A 13,392-nucleotide genomic window follows, 5' to 3' on the forward strand; every position below is an offset into this window, starting at 1 on the left:
AGGCAGGCAGTAGTGCAAACAAGCCAGGGACAAACCACAGTTATGGGCTCAGACATCACAACAAGCCATGGTTTAAACCAGCCAGACTCCATAAGCCAACAACAAACCATGGCTTCTATTTGTGGTTTACAGCTGGTTAAACAAACCATGGTTTGTTTGCAGGGATGGGTTCAGACAGTATGACAAGCCAGATTTCAACAAACCACACCATGATCTGGCATTATGTGCGAAGCAGGCCACAGTCTTGAAAGTACATGAGCCTGGCCTGGTAAAACTTCAAAGGCCAGAGAGGAGGGGCTGAATAAGGTATTCAGAGATCAGAGGTGAGGTAAACTATGGCCCCTCTGCCAGGGCATGGAGCTCCACCAAGGTAGCTAATTCCCATATAAGGAGTGCTGTTTGGGAAGCTTCCCATAGTTGCTTCAGGATTTCCAGGATGTTGACAGCTGACTTCTGGGGATCAAAAGGAAAGGTCTTTAGGCAGCCTTAGAATCAAGCTGACCCCCTTAGCAGTTGGGTGGCCTGGGTGCCAATGTAAGGCACAAAACCTTCTCTTGGATGGTAACAAATGGAGCATGTCTGGACTCATTTTAAGCATCTAATATGGAAGAGAACCTGACGTAGTGTTCATGAAATGATATGTGAGAAGTTCATAACAAATTCACCACATCACAAGCGGAGAAAAAAACAAAATAAAAGAGCGAAACACTTACGGCAACGATGGATATAACACAACAGTTGTTTGGGAGTGTGGAGAGGAGGGCAAACCATGAAAAGAGAAGCAAAACTGCATTTGAAATACATTTTTATTTGGGTAAGCTTTTAGGCTACTGGGGATCTGCATTAGTGCTGTGTTATTTTAGCCGCATGTTTATATCCATAATATATTTGGTATTTTATATCAGCATTATCTTTTGGGATTCTGTAAGAGGCTCTGACTCAGAAATAGGACCGAGAATGAATTTAAAAATAAATACGTTCCAGAGTTTGAGGGAACACACTGAAGAGAGAAGAGGATGCTGTGTACCCCATGTCAGGACATATCGGGGGGGGGGGGAATCCATCCATCTCTCTGTACGGCAGACTCTTTGAATGGCTACCTTCGACAGCAGAGATTCTGTTTCTAATTGTACCACCTCCAAGGGAGGGGTTACTCACACAGTACTGAAAGAAGGGAGGACATCGAATTCTATCCTGTACCCATATTGTTGAAGACTGAAGTATCCAATGTTATTGAATTCCAAGCTGGAAAAACTGGCACAGAATAGTTCCAAATTCTGGAGGCAGGCGAGGCGGGTCCAGGCTTGGGCAAAGACAAAGCTGACATTTCAAGGCGGTATCCAATGGTAGTTTAGACTGGCAGGATTGGCTTGCAAAAGGCCACTTTTGCTGTTGTACGTTCTGGTAATGAAAGTTATGGTCCTGCCTCTGATGGGACTGGAATTGTGGAGGCTGACGATGAACAATGATGTTTATAAACTGGTTGCTGCTGGATAAATTGTTGGCCTAGACTCATCTTTTTTGCGGTGGTTTTAGTGTTTTGAATGGTATCCATCACCTCATCAGTCTTTGAATTGAACAGTCCCTCTCTATCAAAGGGAAGGTCTTCAATCCTGGAATGTGCCTCTGGAGTCAGACCCACCAATCTGAGCCAGGCATGTCTATGCAGGGTGACCATTCCCGCCATAGCTTTAGTCCCGCACCCGGCTTGATGTCAAGCTGTACTGATCTATTGTGTTGACAACTTTAGTGCTTCTTCTTGAAATACTCTGGCCAGCTCACGTTGGTCATCAGGTACATATGTGAATAGGGAAGTCATCTTATCCGATAAAAACAACTGATACTGAGCCATGGTAGCTTGGTAGCTACATGCAGTCCTAGGGCTGCCAACGATAGATCTGGCACCTGGACACATCTAGCCGTCTACCCTCTTTGTCCACTGCAGAAGTATGGATATTTTGTTAGCGGCCTTGCGATGATTCCACGATGATCGAATTAGGCTTAGGATGCGTAAAAAGAAAGTCACCATTCTTCTGCTGCAGCCTTTTTGAAGTAGGCATCATAGATGAGGGGCCCTTCCATGACTGTTATACTGCCTGAAGGAGCATAGGTAGAAACAGAATTGAGACAGGAGCCAAGGTATCTGTGAACACTGCATCAAAGACCAGGTCCTGGATATGTTTTGTGTGTTGTTGGATGTCAATACCCAATGACTGCGCCATCCGTAATACCTGATCCGTGAACTGGGTCATGTCTTCAGATGGAGAGGCTCTATCTGGTGCACTCACAACATCATCTGAAGACGATACAGAAAGTGCTATTAACCAATATGATGAGGCGTCAGACTGATAATCTTCAATGGATTGTGGGGAAGACTGCTGCTCCTGTCTTGTATGTGCCTGTTCTGACACCAGTATCGATGGCAATCGCCACACTGAGAGGTCTAGATCTTCATCTCCGCGTCTCTCACTCGACGATGAGGCATCCCTTCCAAGCAATATCAATTGAGGTGGGTCAGGAGATGGAGTGCAGAAGGTATTGTCTACTGGTGGGTGGGATGCTGTTGCAAACAGGACTGGTCGAAGCCTATGGGAAGCCACCCCCCAATATCCTGCCCACTAGAAGTATACGTCCTGGTCATCCCAGCCATATGATCTACATGGAGGAAGGAACCGAATATCTTTCCTAGTCACACAGTGGTGAACGGGAAAGCTCCTGGCTGAAATGATCTCTACATCTCTCTCTCTCCCTCTCGTAGCAGAGTGATCTGATCAAATCAGGAGAATCTCTCTGAGGAGCCCTGCCTCTAGGAGCATGTGGGTAAACCTCTGGCGTTGGAGGTCAAGGAGAGTGTCGCTCTGTTACGAGAGAGGTGTCTCTAATTTCTTCCTCCAAAGTGGATGCAGTCTGTGTTGGAACCGCTCTTGGTACCGACACTGATAGTTGGTATCGGTGAAACCAATAACAGAGGCAGAGGCAGTATAATAGGCGGAGAAATCTGCTTGTGTTGCTTCTTTGCCTCCTTTTTCTTTTGCGCGTCTAAGGAAGACTTATGTTCTCTAGCCCTCAGAGATCTTTTTTGCTGTTGCTAGAGTCAAGAAGCAGCCTGGAGGAGGAAGATCCAGCCGGCCCAAAAATGGAACTGGGGGGCCTGAAGAGGCAGGCATTGGAGGAGATACCGCTTTTGACTGTATCGCCCTTTCCTTAGGATACGGATCAGCCGCTTTGGGTGCGTCAACGGCTTTCAGTGCTCTCTTCCACAGAACCGCCTTTAGATGGTCTGAATGGTTACGACAGGCTTGTTTGGAGAAACCTTGGCAGCAAGGGCAGGTTTCTACCACTCACCCAGACGAAATAAACAAAGGGAATGTCAATGGTAACTTATTGCCACATTTCACGCACTTATGGAAAGGTGCCTTCAGTGCCATACACAGTCCCCTCAGCCATCAGGGACTGCGAAAAATACTGACTAAATAACCCTACCTAAACTATTTTTTTAAGGAGAAGAATAAAGAAAAGGAAACTATATAACGAAGAAAGGAGAAGAAAAAGCCTCAGTTAAATACACAAAAAACACCCCAAAGCGGTAGAGAAGTTCCCCTACGAGGCAACTGGCACAGCTGTCGAAAGAGAACAGAGGGACTAGGCGGGAGCCTGCTAAGGGCACGCGCAGTAGGATGGTGGGGGAGGGTTCCTGCTACGATGATTCTCAGCTATGGAAGCTTCCTGAATCGAGGCTCCTAGCAGGCACAGAGCACATGTGTGTGATGCACAAAGACGATGAAGAAAAAGCTCGCCACCTTTGCATCACCCCAGTGCCCAACACATGTTGCACACAATGGAAAAGCCAGGCAACTATTGATCTGTGGATCACCTTAATCCAAGGAGGTTCAGAATTAGTACTGGCCCTGGGACCTTGGAGGTTTAGAAACACTTGCCACCAATTTGGTTGTTGGCCTGCGAGTGCTCCAAGACATACAGCTGTGCCCAGATGGTATAACTCTGGATCTTCTGATTGTGAGCATGGTTGGGAGCCCTGGGCCAAGAACTCTGGAACCTGAACAAGGAATTCAGGCTCCAAGACAGGAATCCAGCCTTGTGAGCTACTGCAGACAGTGTGCACTCAATGCCCCCATCAGGCACACAGAAGAGGAGTGTCCAAACGTTGGCCCCTGCGTGCAGCTAGCCATAGGAAGCCTTTGGATCAGCCAGGCCTGGTGTAGATATGGGGAGAGCCCAGCCTCCTGCTCTTGCATAGTCAGCATAGCAAGGCCATCTGCCTGCTTTATAGCAGGATCCAGCACAGCACAGTGGACTCAGGGCCTCACCCAGTGTCCAGCCTAGCCCTGACACAACACCAGCTGCCAAGCACTCCACAGGTGAGCGGGAGACGACTCTCAGCCCTGCACATATGACCGCTGGAAGCTTCCTTATACTGACAGGCCACCTAGCTCAGGACTCTGTGCTCAGACTCGCATGGCTCTCTAGGGTCTCAGGCAAAGCTCTGCCAGGGACTGAACATGGGACCCTCTGCATGTTCTGTGTGAAGCCTTTGGCTTTATCCCTTAGCCTTAATCTCCAGTCAAAACAGATCATAATTTACTTATGTTCAGCCTTGGCTCTCCCATTCTTCCCCTCAGTTCTTTTCCCTTACTTTCTAACTTTGCAATGCATGCTTCTTCCGGCTTCTGCAGGTCTGTAAAGGGCTATACATATTGATGGTGCTCAAAAAATAGTAACAACAACAGCAGCAGCAGCAGTAAGATAGAAGGGGAGAAATCCTGGTGTTGCTCCAAAGCACCAGAGAAAAACTTTCGTCTGCCACACCTCCAGGGTACTCACTAAAGCAGACATAAATTGCCACCCATAACAACACGTCACAGATCCATGTACAACACTCCTCCGGGGTTTGCATTCACACTACTACAACTTTGCCTCATCAGAACCACTTTTGCTTTTTGGAAGCTGAATCTCTTTTAATGCATTTTCCAATAAGGACACCTAATAAGTACATCACGAGGTGAACTTAACGACACACACAAATGCACAGCATCCCCTACCTGAGGGCCAGGGACTCCAAGCCAATTGTGCCCTCTGGTTTCTTACCTTGGGGTTTGTCCGCTGCTGAAGCCTCCTCTCTTCCCTCTCTCTCTGCAAACGTTCGAATTCCTCCCTGATCTCGGCAGGCGTCCGCCTCCTCTCCACCACCTGTGGGAGAAGAAGGAATCAAGCACTAGAGTTTATTCGGCAGCAGGACAGCCAGCAAACAACAGCAAGGGGTTTGATCAGGGATGCAACGGGAAACACTCGAGGGCTTTTGGCAGACAGGCTCAGAGGGGCTGTCGATCCTCTTTCTTCCTGTTACAATATTCTCTCTCTAAATCAAGACATAGAGCCTTGATTAATTTATTTAGAGTTGCAGTAAAGGAACACATGGCATAGCAAGCCCAGTGCTTTTTACTCATGCTTTTTAGATCTTGGCACTGCTCTTGGTTTTACTTTGGTTTTACTCTGCAGCCATTTTTGTTTTTAAAAGATTTATATAGCCTCAGCTATTGGATGGTATAGAAATCTAATAAATAAATAAGTAAATGGTGAAAGAGGCCAAACTACAGAACCATGTGTTGAAACGAGGCCTGCTCCATCACTGGGTAGTTGTGGTGCTACTCAAAGGGCCACAGTATGGTCTCAAAGCTTAAGATGCAGCTGTCTTATTGGAGCTAAGCGAGTCTGGATCTGGCCTGTTCCTGGATGAGAAACCACATCCCCCCTTGCAAGTGCGATATTTAGGGGAAACCCCCCCACAAGCCTTCATATCTCTATGCTGCTTTGAATTCTAGCTCGGAAGGAAGACGGGACATAAATAATTAAAAATGAAGGACCAACAGAGCACAAGGCCAGGCCCAACCCTGCCAGCACCTGAATGTTTGCACCTGTGAAATCCTTAGTGCTTTGCAGAGGGCTTTATACATTATCCTATGTATACATTATCTTAGCACATACATTATCTTAGCAATCTTTACAGCCCTGCAAGCTAGGGCTGTATTATTGCCCCCATATTGCAGATGTGGGCCTGAGGCTGGGGGACAGGGCAGTGGTGAGAGTGGGGGTACCTGCCCAAGGCAGGAAGTGAGTTCATGACAACGCTGATATATGAACCATGGATGTTTGGGCTCATTCTTAGTCACTACACAAGAGTAACTCCGCATGCAATAGGTGCCCAGCTATGTCCCTAGCAGCAGGTCAGATCACAATGGTGCAGTTACATGGGGAAAGAGTTGACTTTCCCAAGGAAGATGCTGAGATTCAAGTAACAGGGAAATATAATTTTCTTCAGAATGGAAACATTTCCTTTGGCTGAGATCTTTGATGACTGAACTGCAGAGCTCACCAACTTTGCAAACAGGTTGCAGTAGAAACTTAAAGGCCTAAGTTTGGGGAAGAAATCTCTCACACACATACACATACCCAATACCAAACACTAAAACGACTTGATGGAAATGAGGGGATTAAATCAACAAGGTCTGGCAAGGCCAGAAAAGGTGAGATTTGTTGTGGCGAATCTGAGCCGCTTAACCTCTCCAAGCCTGAATTAATGACTTTAAATTACGTTATCTCTGACATTCCTTGTGGCAGAAGGAAGCGAAAATGGTTTCAAGGGTCTCAATTCACTCAATTTCTAGTCATCAGATTATAAAGCAAGTTACACATTCCAAACACATCCGACAGGGCTAACTGCAAGGTTAAGAATGCCGGCCTGCTGGCATCCCAATGAGCCAGAAAGAGCCCGGTCTGTCTTCCAAGTTCACGCTGGTATTTTTACTGGCAATTTCTCAGAGGCCCTCTATTTGTACTTATTTGTCACATGTTGTATCCGGCCCTTTCTCCAAAGGGAGCATTTAAGCCTCCCAACAATAAATAAGGCTATGACAGACTTGCCCAGGAATTTCTTTAAAATGTTCAAAACCACACCTTTATCCCAGACTGGATTCCAGACTGGTCTAATTCTTTGACCCCATTGTCATAGTCAGACCACTTCCTGATGAGAGTAAGATTGGGAGAAGCCACTCCTCTCTGCAGGGTTGGTGGACCCATTAAGGTGATCCACCCCAGAGACTTATGGAATCCAATTGATTCTTGAATACTCTTGAGGAGTTCCCAGTTGTCATGGCTAGTGCTTCTGTTGAAGCCCTGGTCTCACTGTGGATGGGTTGCTGACACAATTGCTGCCAAACATCCTCTCCCACAACATTGATTCCACCTAGCTCCCTGGTTTATGGAGGAGTTGACAGCAATGAGACAGGCTGAAGATGACTAGAACACAAGTGGCACAAGTCTCACAGTGGATCCAACCAAACCCAGAGAGAGCACATTATTGGGTCTACTTTGTGGCAGTGTTGGAGACAAAGAAGCACTACTTTTCCACCACCATTGTGTCCTCAAGTAGTTGTCCAGTAGAGTTGTTCCATGTGATTAGGGGTCTGTTAAAACTGGACCCTACTGAACATATTAGAACTCTTAAACTCTTGGACGCCTATTATGACAAGATTGGAAAACAATCTGAGGATAAAAATCACCCATATCCACTCCAACCTTGATGCCGCTGTCGCAGATGTTCCTATGGAGGCATTCCGAACACTGTCTAGTCTGGTCTTACGGAATCAGTTTCAGTTTCTGTCGCCTGAGGATCCAGAAAAGGTCCTTGGAGAGGTTCAGACAGTTACCTGTATAATACACAGCCCTGGGCAAAGTACAGAGGAAAGAGCCCTGGGAAGAGGGAGTGAAATGACTTGATAGAGGAGCTCCCTCTTTTGACCTTGCTGCATCCAACCATATCGTGGATGAGTCCATCAGTGCACCTGGGCACTGGTGATGTAGCCTATTGGCTTCTGAAAATTTTCTGTTGGGTAGTGGCACAATTCCATCCCAGCTGCATGTCTGAATTAGCCAAAATGCTAAAATTCTGGGTGGATGCCCGGTCCCAAAAGATCAAGTCTTGCAGAACGTGCACACATTTGGACATGTGTCTTGTTTCTTGGGCCAGGGGAACTCTCCAAGGAAATAAATAAAGGCATGATGGCAGCCATCCCAAACCAGACATCTGCTCAATCCAGGCAATAATGTTTACAGAAGGCACCAGATTATTTCTCCACCCGGCTAGACAAATCTCTGCTCCTGGCAACTGTGTGACACTGAAGTCAAAGCAGCTCCCTCTTTGGTCTGAGGGAGTATTATTTGAAACCTGCAGACTGAGGAGGTCATATCAAAGATTAGTAGTGGTCTCAACTGCTTTTTGAAGGAAACTCTCTAAGTGCCCCTGCATACAGGATGGGAAGGCACAGGAAATCTGTCAGGCACAGGCCTGAGTACCTTTGTACAGCAGCCAGGCATCCAATCCCTACTGACACGCAAAAACCCAAGGATTGAAAGAAAGAGGGGAAGAATGAAGCAGAGGCCTGAGCTATGGGAACAGATGAGACAGCAGATTGGCAAGGCAATCCCTGGAAGGAGAGACAGAGGAAGTAGGGACCAAGGAAAAGATCTCCTGCTCCAGGAACTGTAGGCACCCATGAAAACGGTGGAAAGTGGGGGGAAGCAAACAAGGGCTCGTTCTCATTACGTTAACTGACATGTGATATCCTAAATATGGCCGACTGGTGAGGCTGCTTCCAAGAAAGATGTCTCATGTAAACTGGGCGCTGAACCATGGTAACATGTCGTTGCATTGTGGATATGGCCTCCTAGTCAAGGGACAGAACTTACCATGTACATGAAAAGAGGACATCATATCAATGTGGTAAGGGAGGGCGTACTTGTAGCCTGAAACAATCATTTAGCTCTTCCTTGCCAACATTGTGGAATGGCTGGGAATGATGGGAGTTGCAGTCCATCACATCTGGAAGGCCACAGGTTGGGGGAGGCCAACTTAGATGGACCTTGGTCTGATCCTTCAAGGCAATTAACACTCCAGTACTAGAGTCTGCAATTCACTCTTTTCTTTCAATAGACATTACAAATGTTTTCATTAGCGGAGACTGAGCAGGAATCAAAAATAAAATGTCCAATATCAGACTGCCCTTATACAAATCTATGGTGTGACCACACTTGGAATACTGTGTACAATACTGGTTGCCACATCTCAAAAAGGATACCGTTGGAGCTGGAAAAGTTGCAGAAATGGGCAACCAAAACGAACAAGGGGCTGGAGCAACTCCCCTCTGAGGAAAAGGTATAATGCTTGGGGCTATTTAGTTTAGAAAAGGGGGGGAAGATGTGATAGAGATATTTAAATTATGACTGGTGTGGAAGAAGTGGATAGGGAGAGTTTTTTTTGTCCCCCCCTCATAATACTAGAGCCCAATGGGGTCAACCCCATGAAGCTGAATCGTGGGAGATTCAGGACAGACAAAAGGAAGGACTTCTTCACAGAGCAGGGAGTTGAACTATGGAATTCACTATCATAAGATGTAGTCATCCCCTTCATGGATCACTGCCTTGTTGTGGCGAAGGGGCTTGCGTAACTCAGTGAAGCCATAAGCTATGCCGTGCAGGGCAACCCAAGACGGACAGGTCATGGCAGAGAGTTCTGACAAAATGTGGTCCACTGGAGAAGGAAATGGCAACCCACTCCAGTATTCTTGCCAAGAAAACCCCATGGAATGTATCACAAGGACTATAAGGAAGGCTGAGCGCCGAAGAATTGATGCTTTCGAACTGTGGTGCTGGAGAAGACTCTTACGAGTCCCCTGGACTGCAAGGAGGTCAAATCAGTCCATACTAAAGGAAATCAACCCTGAGTGCTCATTGGAAGGACAGATACTGAAGCTGAAGCTCAAATATTTTGGCCACCTAATGCGAAGAGAAAACTCACTGGAAAAGACCCTGATGCTGGGAAAGACTGAAGGCAAAAGGAGAAGGGGACGACAGAGGATGAGATGGCTAGATAGCATCACCGATGCAATGAATATAGAATAGAATAGAATAGAATAGAATAGAATAGAATAGAATAGAATAGAATAGAATAGAATAGTAGTAGGGTTGGAAGGGGCCTACAAGGCCATCGAGTCCAACCCCCTGCTCAATGCAGGAATCCAAGTCAGAGCATCCCTGACAAATGGCTGTCCAGCCTCGTCTTGAAGGCCTCCAGTGTGGGAGAGCCCACCACCTCCCCAGGTAATTGGTTCCATTGCCGTATTGCTCTGACACTCAGGAAGTTTTTCCTGATGTTCAGTCGGAATCTGGCTTCCTGTAACTTGAGCCCATTATTCCGTGTCCTGCACTCTGGGATGATCAAGAAGAGATCCTGGCCTTCTTCTCTGTGACAACCTTTCAAGTACTTGAAGAGTGCTATCATATCTCCCCTCAGTCTTCTCTTCTCAAGGCTAAACATGCCCAGTTCTTTCAGTCTCTCTTCATAGGGCTTTGTTTCCAGTCCCCTGATCATCTTTGTTGCCCTCCTTTGAACCCTCTCCAGCTTGTCTGCATCCTTCTTAAAGTGTGGTGCCCAGAACTGGACACAGTACTCCAGATGAGGCCTAACCAGTGCTGAGTAGAGGGGAACTAGTACTTCCCGGGATTTGGAAGCGATGCTTCTATTAATGCAGCCCAAAATAGCATTTGCCTTTTTTGCAGCCACATCACATTGTTGGCTCATATTCAGCTTGTGATCGACGACAATTCCAAGATCCTTCTCGCTCGTAGTGTGGTTGAGCCACGTATCCCCCATCTTGTAACTGTGCATTTGGTTTCTTTTTCCTAGGTGCAGAACTTGGCATTTGTCCCTATTAAATGCCATTCTGTTGTTTTCTGCCCAGCACTCCAGTCTATCCAGATCACTTTGAATTTTGTTTCTGTCTTCCAAAGTATTAGCTATCCCTCCCAATTTTGTGTCATCTGCAAATTTGATCAGCATTCCCTGCACCTCCTCCTCCAAGTCATTAATAAAAATATTGAAGAGCACTGGGCCCAGGACTGAGCCCTGCGGTACCCCACTCGTTACCTCTCCCCAGCTTGAGAAGGTCCCATTGATAAGCACTCTTTGAGTCCGATTCTGTAGCCAACTGTGGATCCACATGATCGTTGTTTCATCTAGCCCAGTTTGAGCTAGTTTGCTCATCAGGATATCATGGGGCACTTTGTCGAAAGCTTTGCTGAAGTCGAGGTATATGATGTCTACAGCATTCCCACGGTCTACAAGGGAGGTGACTTGATCAAAAAATGAGATCAGATTTGTCTGGCAGGACTTGTTTTTGACAAATCCATGTTGGCTTCGAGTAATCACCGCATTGTTGTCAAGGTGCTTCCAGATGGATTGCTTTATGATCTGCTCCAGAATTTTCCCAGGGATTGATGTCAGACTGACTGGTCTGTAGTTCCCAGGTTCCTCCTTTTTACCCTTTTTGAAGATAGGGACAACGTTAGCCCTCCTCCAGTCATCTGGCACTTCCCCGGTCCTCCATGATTTCTCAAAGAGAATAGACAGCGGTTCTGAGAGTTCTTCTGCCAGTTCCTTTATGACTCTAGGATGCAGTTCATCTGGCCCTGGAGATTTGAACTCATTCAAAGTAATGAGGTGTTCCTTGACCATATGCCTGTCGATCTCAAGCTGCAATCCTGCCCCTTCAGCCTGTACTTCGCCTTTGCCAGGGGGGTCATAGACCCTCTTTTGGGAGAAGACTGAGCCAAAGTAGGAATTGAGCACCTCTGCCTTTTCTTTGTCCTCTGTTATCATTTTGCCATCCTTATTTAATAGCTGAACAACCATTTCTTTCCTCTGCCTTTTACTATGCACGTAGCTGAAGAAAGCCTTTTTGTTGTTTTTAGCATCCCTCGCTAACCTCACCTCGTTCTCCGCTTTAGCCTTCCTGACGCCATCCCTGCAATTCTGTGCTACCTGCCTGTACTCTTCCTTTGTTACTTGGCCTTCTTTCCACTTCCTATATGTGTCCTTTTTTGTTTTCAGGTCATCCCTAAGCTTTTTGTGAAGCCACATTGGCTTCTTCTGTTGTCTTCCACCTTTTCTTCTTGTTGGAATTGTTTGTGATTGTGCCTTGAGAATTTCCTTTTTTAAAAGTTCCCACCCATCTTGGACTCCTTTTCTCGCTAGCATTGCTTGCCATGGGACCTTACTGATCATTGTTCTGAGTTTATTAAAATCAGCTTTCCTAAAATCCAGGGTACGCGTTTGACTACACTCGGCTTTTGCTTCCCTTAGAACCAAGAACTCAAGTACAACATGGTCGCTTTCCCCCAGAGTTCCTGTAACTGCTACTTTATCCACTAAGTCATCTCTGTTGGTTAGGATCAAGTCAAGGATAGCCGATCCTCTAGTTCCTTCCTCTACTTTCTGTAGGAGGAAGTTATCCGCCACACAAGTCAGGAATTTCCTGGAGGGGCCATGTTTTGCAGAATTTGTCTCCCAACAAATATCGGGGAAATTGAAGTCCCCCATTACTACTACATCATGCTTCCTTAAAACATTGGCTATTTGCTTTTCAAAAGTTTCATCCTTGTCTTCTCCTTGATTGGGTGGCCGGTAGTAGACTCCGACCACCAGGTTCCTTTTATTCTTTGCTCCATTTATTTCAACCCAGATGCTCTCGATGGGGCTACCAAGCTCCTCCTCCTGTATTTCTGTGCAGAGATATGTATTTTTCACATACAGTGCAACCCCGCCTCCCTTTCTGTTCCTCCTGTTCTTTTTGAACAAGTTATATCCTTCAACTGCTGTATTCCAGTCATGAGAGTCATCCCACCAAGTCTCAGTTATACCTATCAAGTCATAATTTCCCTCCTGTATTAAGAGTTCAAGTTCGTTCTGTTTGTTTCCCATACTCTGGGCATTAGTATATAGACATCGAAGACCATGTGCTTCATAGTCTGGCTTTCTTCCTACCTGTGTCTGAAGACTATTATTGGACGCTATCAGAGCTGTTCTCTCCGGTGTGATCTTGAGCACACCGGATATGTGCTCAAGATCAATATGATCTTGAGCACACTCCGGGAGAGAGCGCAGGACAGGAAGGCCTGGCGTGCTATGGTCCATGGGGTCACGAAGAGTCGGTCACAACTGAACGACTGAACAACAACAAAGATGTAGTCATGGCCACCAATTTGGATGGATTTAAAAGGGGATTAGACAAATTCATGGAGGATAAAGCTATCAGGGGCTACTTGTTATGATGGCTTCAGGATCAGCGGCAGCATGCATCTGAATACCGGTTGCTGGGGAACATCGGTGGGAGAGTGCTGTTGCACTAATGTCCAGCTTGAGTGTTTCCCATGAACATTTGGCTGAACACTGTTTTTAACATTTTTAATATTTTAACTGTTTTTATGTATTTTATTGTTGTAAGCCGCCTTGGGAGGGCTTCTGCCCTGGAAGGCGGCCAA

At 46.4% G+C, this 13,392-nt stretch overlaps 1 protein-coding gene across 1 annotated transcript in view; it reads right to left on the reverse strand.

Moving 5' to 3' along the window:
• DNAJC11 (DnaJ heat shock protein family (Hsp40) member C11) overlaps positions 1-13,392 on the reverse strand; it is a 97,738-nt gene that overhangs the window by 57,532 nt on the left and 26,814 nt on the right. Inside the window, exon 4 of the mRNA XM_084822146.1 lies at positions 5,107-5,208. Within this exon, the coding sequence (XP_084678272.1) occupies positions 5,107-5,208 (102 nt within the window). The remainder of the gene's footprint in view (positions 1-5,106; positions 5,209-13,392) is intronic.

The sequence above is a fragment of the Heloderma suspectum genome, chromosome 15 (genome assembly GCF_057233095.1).
Source record: "Heloderma suspectum isolate Gila_16-S chromosome 15, 16-S_ref, whole genome shotgun sequence".
In the NCBI taxonomy this organism is placed as follows: Eukaryota; Metazoa; Chordata; class Lepidosauria; order Squamata; family Helodermatidae; genus Heloderma; species Heloderma suspectum.